The sequence below is a fragment of the Pituophis catenifer genome, unplaced genomic scaffold (genome assembly GCF_029215685.1).
Source record: "Pituophis catenifer annectens isolate HBS135680 unplaced genomic scaffold, rPitCat1.0.hap2 SCAF_12, whole genome shotgun sequence".
Lineage (NCBI taxonomy): Eukaryota > Metazoa > Chordata > Lepidosauria > Squamata > Colubridae > Pituophis > Pituophis catenifer.
Genome location: NW_027256892.1, coordinates 20767875 through 20775642, shown reverse-complemented (window position 1 = coordinate 20775642; position 7768 = coordinate 20767875). Strand labels below are relative to the sequence as shown.

Below are 7768 nucleotides of genomic sequence, written 5' to 3'. Positions count from 1 at the left end.
ATAAATGTTGTATGTCTTGGAATGCCATTTTATGTTATAATAATAAAAAATAAAAATGTATAAGAAAAAAAGGACTAGGGGAGACATGATACCAGTGTTCTAATATCTCAGGGGCTGCCCCAAAGAAGAGGGAGTCAAGCTATTCTCCAAAGCACCTGAAAGCAGGACAAGAAGCAACGGGTGGAAACTAATCAAGGAGAGAAACAACTTAGAAATAAGGAGGAATTTCCTGATAATTAATCAGTGGAACGACTTGCCTCCAGAAGTTGTGAATGCTCCAACACTGGAAGTTTTTAAGAAGTGTTTCCTGGCTTGAGCAGGAGGTTGGATTAGAAGACCTCCAAAGTCCCTTCCAACTCTGTTATTCTGATATCCTATTAACCCAATCCAGCCCAACCCAACTCAAGATCCCCCAAGCGAAACACAAATGGAAATACTTGATTGGCCGGCTGAGCTTTGTTCCTCAGATGTTGAACTGAAACTTTTGGAGTCTCTAACCAATGGGCATACTGCCTGGGGCTGTTTAGAGTCGGCAGTTCGAATCCCTAGTACAGGCCTCCTGCGTGAGCAGGGGGTTGGACTAAATGACCTCCAAAGTCCCTTCCAACTCTGTTACTGTTACTCCACGGTAGCTCGACATGATTGTAAGCTTCTGTGCCTTCATGCTTTGGAAGCACGAACGGAGATCTGATTTCTGCATCTCAACAAAGGGAGATCCAATTTTGGATCTTCAGACGTACAGAGGTAGGATTGCAGATTCTGGAGGGAATCCTGGGAGGGAGAGGCTGAAATGGATATGTTGGCTTTGGGATCAGGGCTGCCAAGGCATTGACTGCAACCCTAGTGGTGTCAGTGACTTCCCCATCAAAAACCCTTCCATGAATTTATTTATTTTTTTGGCGTGCGTTGCCAGGCTCTGAAGGCGGATCAATTTATGAATGGATGCCACCAAGAAGAAAATCACTCTCGGTAGATATTATTAGGCCAGGCAAAGAAAGAGTTCAAGGAAGAATAGTAAAGGAGAAGCCACAGGGCTGTTGCAGAGTCCCTCCTCCCCCTTTCCTCTCCCCACCCCTCCCTGAAGTGAGAAGGAGAGAGAAAAGGGGGCGGAGGTAGGGAGAACATGCCGGAAAGTCACCTTGGAGCGATGCTGAAAGCCTCCATTCAAATGTTGCCTTGATAAGCTCAGGCGGAGACAATCTTCCTCCAGGGTGGGGTGGGGTCTTTGGAGATGTCTGGATATCCCCCATCTTGCCTTCTTTATAAATCACTTTTTTTTTTAATGCACTAACCAGCGTGCACGTTCCTATAAATGCAGGAGAATTTCTCCTCTCTGCCTCGGCGCTCCCTTTCTTCCTGAAAAGCCGGAGTCACCTTGAAGCCTAACCTGCTGCTTGTAAGGGGGCGCGGATGGGCTCTTCCAGGGGAGAATAATGAAAGAGCTGCACGAAAGCATTTGTGACTCTTCCCGGTTAGGAAAAGAAGGTTCAAGAGCTTTCCGAAGATGACCTTGATAGAGTTGTTAAGCAGAGACAATGTGGCTTGGTTGCTCGCCCTCTAAGCAAAATGAAGATTTACTGAAAAATAGGTGTGTGACCCACACACGTTTGCATTAACAGAGGGATACAATCAAGATCAAGGGAGGTATTAAATACCACTCTATAAAGCCTTAGTAAGACCACAGCTAGAGTACTGCATCCAGTTTTGGTCACCACATGATAAAAAAAGATGTTGAGACTCTAGAAAGAGTGCAGAGAAGAGCAACCAGGATGATGAGGGGACTGGAGGCTAAAACATACGATGGGCAGTTGCAGGAATTGGGCAGGGATAGTCTAGTGAAGAGAAGGACCGGGGAAGACATGATAGCAGTCTTCCAATATTTGAGGGGCTGCCACAGAGAGGAAGGGGTCAAGCTATTCTCCAAAGCACCTGAAGGCTTTGAATACAAAGAATAATGGATGGAAAGTGATGCAGGAGAGATTCAACCTAGAAATAAGGAGAAATTTCCTGACAGGGAGAACAATCAACCAGTGAAAGAGAAGTTTCCTTCCGAAGTTGTGGGAGCTTCATCACTGGACTGGACTGGACTGTTTTGAAGAAAAGACTGGACTGCCGTCTGTCAGAAATGGTGTAGGGTCTCCTGCTTGGGCGGGAGGTTGGACTAGATGACCTACAAGGTCCCTTCCAACTCTGTTATTCCATATTCTGTACGGTATTCTAATAGTTTAGTAGATTTGTATGGCTAGTCTAGTGAAGAGAAGGATCAGGGGAGATATGATAGCCGTCTTCCAATATTTGAGGGGCTGCCACAGAGAGGAGGAAGGGGGTCAAGCTATTCTCCAAAGCACCTGAAGGCCAGACAAGGAATAATGGATGGAAACTGAATAAGGAGAGATTCAACCTGGAAATAAGGAGAAATTTCCTGGCAGGGAGAACAATCAACCAGTGAAAGAGAAGTTGCCTTCGGAAGTTGTGGGAGCTTCATCACTTGAGCCTTTCAAGAAGAGATTGGACTGCCATCTGTCAGAAATGGTGTAGGGTCTCCTGCTTGGGTGGAGGGTTGGACTAGATGACCTACAAGGTCCCTTCCATCTCTGTTAATCTGTATCTCTATTCTGTTTCCTGACATATTTATCTGTGGTCTTTTTTTGGGGCAGAATACAGGTAATCCTCAACATACGAGCCCAACATTTATGTTGCTTAAGTGAGAAATTTGTTAAGTGAGTTTTGCCCACACTTTACCGTTTTTCTTGCTGCGTCTGTTGAGCGAATCACTGCACTTGATTAATCATAGTCACATGGTTGTTAAGTGAACCTGGCTTCCCTACTGACTTTGTCGTCCCCTTTTGCAACGACGTGACTCTGGGACACTGCAACTGTCATAAATCTGAGTCGGTTGTCAGGCATCCGAATGTATATGACATGATCATACGGATGCTGCAACGGTGTGAAAAAGTGTGAAAAATGGTCAGAAGCCACTTTTTTGCAATGCTGTTGTAACTTTGAACAGTCACTAAACTGTCGTAAGTCGAGGACTACCTGTAACAGAGTTGGAAGGGACCTTGGAGGTCTTCTAGTCCAACCCCCTGCTTAGGCAGGAAACCCTACACCACTTCAGACAAATGGTTAGCCAACATCTTCTTAAAAACTTCCAGTGTTGGAGCATTCACAACTTCTGAAGGCAATTTGTTCCACTGATGAATTGTTCTGACTGTCAGGAAATTTCTCCTTAGTTCCAGGTTGCTTCTCTCCTTGATTAGTTTCCACCCATTGCTTCTTGTCCTGCCTTCAGGTGCTTTGGAGAATAGGTCAACTCGCATTTCCTGGATTCTTGGACTGGCCAGTTCTTTCCCAAATCTCCCAACTATGATCAATTTAGCCATTTTAAAAACCTCTTCAGTCTTAGATTAAAGGTAAAGGTTCTCCTCGCACATATGTGCTAGTTGTTCCCGACTCTAGGGGGCGGTGCTCACCTCCGTTTCAAAGCCGAAGAGCCAGCGCTGTCTGAAGACATCTCCGTGGTCATGTGGCCGGCATGACTAAATCCCAAAGGTGCACGGAACGCTGTTACCTTCCCACCAAAGGTGGTCCCTATTTTTCTACTTGCATTTTTTTACGTGCTTTCGAACTGCTAGGTTGGCAGGAGCTGGGACAAGTAACGGGAGCTCACCCCGTTACGCGGCACTAGGGATTCGAACCGCTGAACTGCCGACCTTTCTATCGACAAGCTCAGCATCTTAGCCACTGAGCCACCACATCCCTAACTCTTAGATAGGTCAAGTCAAAGTGCTATGTGGATCTCAGTCACTGAGATTCCAGCTTATCCTGGTTACTGGTCTAATCTATCTTTTGGGATTGCACCGTACATTAAGCGATAAACTAACAAAATTGACTAAGTTGGTACATTTGAAGTCACCCAACATTTGAACAAGGTTGACATTCACCACGCCAAGCCAGTTTTACGATTGTAACTGCTGAAGTTGTAAGTGATGTGGGATGCAAACACAATTGTTGGATGTAGCCATAAATATGATTTTCTTCCTGGCTTAGGGGAAATTATTGAATTTTCCCCTCTTTTTTTTCCCTTTCTCCCCCTTCCCTTTTTTTCCCAGGTGCCCACGGTTTAAGAGAGGAACCCGAGTTTGTGACAGCTCGTGCTCACGAAAGTGTCATCCTCGGATGTGATGTAATCCATCCACTGACTGGCCAACCCCCTCCTTATGTGGTTGAGTGGTTCAAATTTGGGGTGCCCATTCCCATCTTCATCAAGTTTGGGTTCTACCCTCCTCATGTGGATCCAGAATATGCTGGTAAGTTTAAAAAAAAATACGGAGCCCAAACAATTTTGGAATCAATGTATATGTCACCCATCTTGGCTACTTTAGGTGGCTTACAATCACTCTGTCAGGTTTCGATGTCGTCTCAAATAAAATAAATTGCATTTCCAAACAAATAGTCTTTAAAGAAATCTCTCATTTTATTAAGCACGATAACCTGTCCCCGATCGTGGCGTAGCCAACAATGACTTCCTGACCCTAAAACCTTCCCTTTCCGCTCCCCAATTCTCTGTGTCTCATTGGCCCTCTTCCCAAATCACTCTCCCCATATCTACTACTTCAGCTCCCAGGAATGTCCCCCCCTCCCATCTCATCTCCTAGGGGATATTATCTTCAGGGAAAATAAGTAGGTGAGAAGTCAAGCGTCCTCTTGCCAGCTGCCCCCTCTTCTCCTTCTTATGTCAGCACTAGAGTAAAGGCAGGTTGAAGTGCTGACACACTCTTTAAAAAAAAAACCCACACCCATATAAAACATCAAAAGTTTAAAACAATACAGACATTACATTTAAATATACATACAAGTTTTGGTGTATTTGGGTCTTTTCCCATGTAAGATTGAGAGTATCTCATCTGCCATCATCAGGCTTTTGCAAAAGACTCCTCACATAAGCCTGATGATGGCAGATGAGATTCTGTCGAAACGTCGCTTCTACCCTATATATATATATCTACGAAAACAAATATATATAAACACCAAATTTATATTTCGCTGCTAAAGAAATAAAGGGAGACTAGTATAGATCTATTTCAAGCTATTTAGCTCTCATCAGCTAGCCATAACTTTACTCTCCCCTCCCCTCCCTTCCCCTCCCCTAGGTAAGGGTATGTAGGGTAGTAAGGGTATGGCTAGCTGATGAGAGCTAAATAGCTTGAAATAGATCTATACTAGTCTCCCTTTATTTCTTTAGCAGCGAAATACCCAGTTGGTGGTCTGAACTACTGGTTTGCCTGAACCAGTCCGAACTGTCAGCAGCCCACCTCTGCATAGCTTCCCTTGAAGGATATGACTTTTAGGAATGTGTCCGTTAGCCTGCCTCTGCTTTTGTCACCCGCCTCTGAATCTGTTCTGCCCCAGCTACGGACCCCAAAGAACGCAGCACACAAAAAGTCCATACAAACCTTAGTTTACTAATTAAGGACTACTAATGAGCTTTCTTAGTAGTTGTTGGAACACAAGTACAGTTTAAATCAGTCTTTTCTGAACAAGGGCTGTTAATTTAACTTCATTAACAGCTGACAAGAATCCAAAGAATAATAACTCAATTCTGAGGCACAGTATTTCAGATATCTGTAATCTTACTGTGGTTGGCAGAATGCCCAGAAGCAATTTGCAGGAAAACTGACAAGAGATAAACAAGAGCCGAATCAAACGTTTCTGGAATCAAGACGCGAAGGAATATGAACAAAGTTGTTTCCTGCAAATTGCATCAGTTGTCGTCCTTCCTTAAATAGGCTAGGGGAATGGCCAATTAGCCCCAAGCCTTACTCTCAAGGAGACCTCCTCCTGAGGAGCCACTCCTGCCTTTTAACAGCTCTGCACACTCGTGCATCGAGAAGAGGCTCCTCGTTTTCTTCCTCTTCACTTATGGGAGCTTCTGGAAGTTCTGAAGGCCCTGGCTGAATCCCTGCCTCTGGCACCACATCTTCTCCAGCCTCCTCATTGTCTGACTCAAGCACCAGCTGCACAGGCTACTGGTGCAGCACCACACCAGCCTCCTCACTGTCAGAATCAGTTACTAACTGCACAGGCCATTGACGGGCCACAACAGAATCAGGGGTGAAATCTACTTACCTTCCCAACCGGTTCGGAAGTGCATGTGCTGTGCGCGCTCCCTCTCTTCGCTCACACGCGTGTCATATGCGCGCGCGGACCCTCTGCAGAGAGTAAAAAACGGGTTACTTCCTGGTTAAAACCAGGAAGTAATGATAACTGGATGGGTGGGCAGAGCCTTGCGTCGCCATCGTTACTGGTTCTCTGAACCACCGGCCGCCATTGCTACCGGTTTGGCCAAACCGGTCCGAACCGGGAGCATTTCACCCCTGCTCTGAATCTTCTTCTGTCTTTCTCATTTGGAGACTGGATCTATATTGAACTCTGCCTTTCAACAAGTCCTCCTGGCAAAAGGTGATTATAAGCACCGTCTTGCCTGCTGCTATCTCTGGAGCTGGAGGCTGTTCTCTAACCACCTTCTGGCTTTGCATCTGCTAAGACCATGTGCTTGACTGTCTTTCTGCTAAGGCCCCAAGCTGTCAAGAGCATCCCTGACTCCAATCCAGGAATACTAATTAGCTGATTAGATCAGATTGTGGAGAAAAAAACCCCAAAAACCTGCAGCTCCTTCCATCCCTCAGATGCTTGAACGGCAGGACAACAAGCAGATGATTTTTCAAGACTACCTCAATCCAGCAGATTTTAGTGATGGAGGATGGCTGGATATTTTTCTTCTTCTCCCGGATCTCAGAAGTGACTTGCTCCTTGATAAAGTATGAGCAAGGGGAGGCTCTTTGTATATCTGGGATTTCCCCAGAATTCCTTGCCACCGGCCATCAGGACAAAGACTGCTGGGGAACTGAATTCTAAAACTTTCGGAAGGCAACGCAGTTCTTCAGAACTAACATCTTTGACTCTTTCAGCTCTCTCCCAATAGGACTTGACTTTGCTGCTTTTCTTCCTTACTTGAGGAAACATGGGATAAGTGAAAGAAAAGACCATAATAACATGTAGGCTTGTTGTTCTTAGTTGCGAAGTCATGTCCGACCCATCGCAACCCCAAGGACAATGTTCCTCCAGGCCTTCCTATCCTCTACCATCCCCCGGAGTCCATTTAAGCTCACACCGACTGCTTCAGTGACTCCATCCAGCCACCTCGTTCCCTGTCGTCCCCTTCTTCTTTTGCCCTCAATCGTTCCCAGCATTAGGCTCTTCTCCAGGGAGTCCTTCCTTCTCATTAGGTGGCCAAAGTATTTGAGTTTCCTCTTCAGGATCTGGATGTCAGTGCTTCAGCGCTGGCATGGAGAGCAGATGAGAGAGAGATAAGCTCTGAACTTTTGCCTGCTAAATCCCTTTGAAGTCGGGTTGTCGTGGAAATGAAGAGGGGGGACATTCCTGGGAAATGACGAGACAAGAAGCCTGAAGAATGACTTGGAAGATAGCCAATGAGAAGCAGAGATTTGGGGATCGGAAAGGGAGGGATTGGGGGGCAAAAGGTCAGTCTTGTCCACATCGAGTCATGATCCGGTGGCTGTGCTCAATTAAAGAAAAGATTTCCTTAAAGATTGGCAGTTCGGAAATTCATTTATTTTGAGGTAGCATCGAAGTCTGACACTGGCCTTCTAAAGAGCAGTCAAGGTTGATCTCCTCTAGGACTGACTGGTTTGATGATCTTGCATTCCAAGGGACTCGCAGGAGTCTTCTCCAGCACCTGAGTTCA

The 7768-nt window shown here is 45.7% G+C and overlaps 1 protein-coding gene across 1 annotated transcript in view; it reads left to right on the top strand.

The window, feature by feature from the left end:
* Window positions 1-638: 638 nt before the first annotated feature.
* The window catches only part of IGSF9B (immunoglobulin superfamily member 9B), an 80015-nt gene continuing 72885 nt past the window's right edge, over window positions 639-7768 (top strand). Inside the window, exons 1-2 of the mRNA XM_070952319.1 lie at window positions 639-744; window positions 4113-4310. Of these exons, the coding sequence (XP_070808420.1) occupies window positions 639-744; window positions 4113-4310 (304 nt within the window). The remainder of the gene's footprint in view (window positions 745-4112; window positions 4311-7768) is intronic.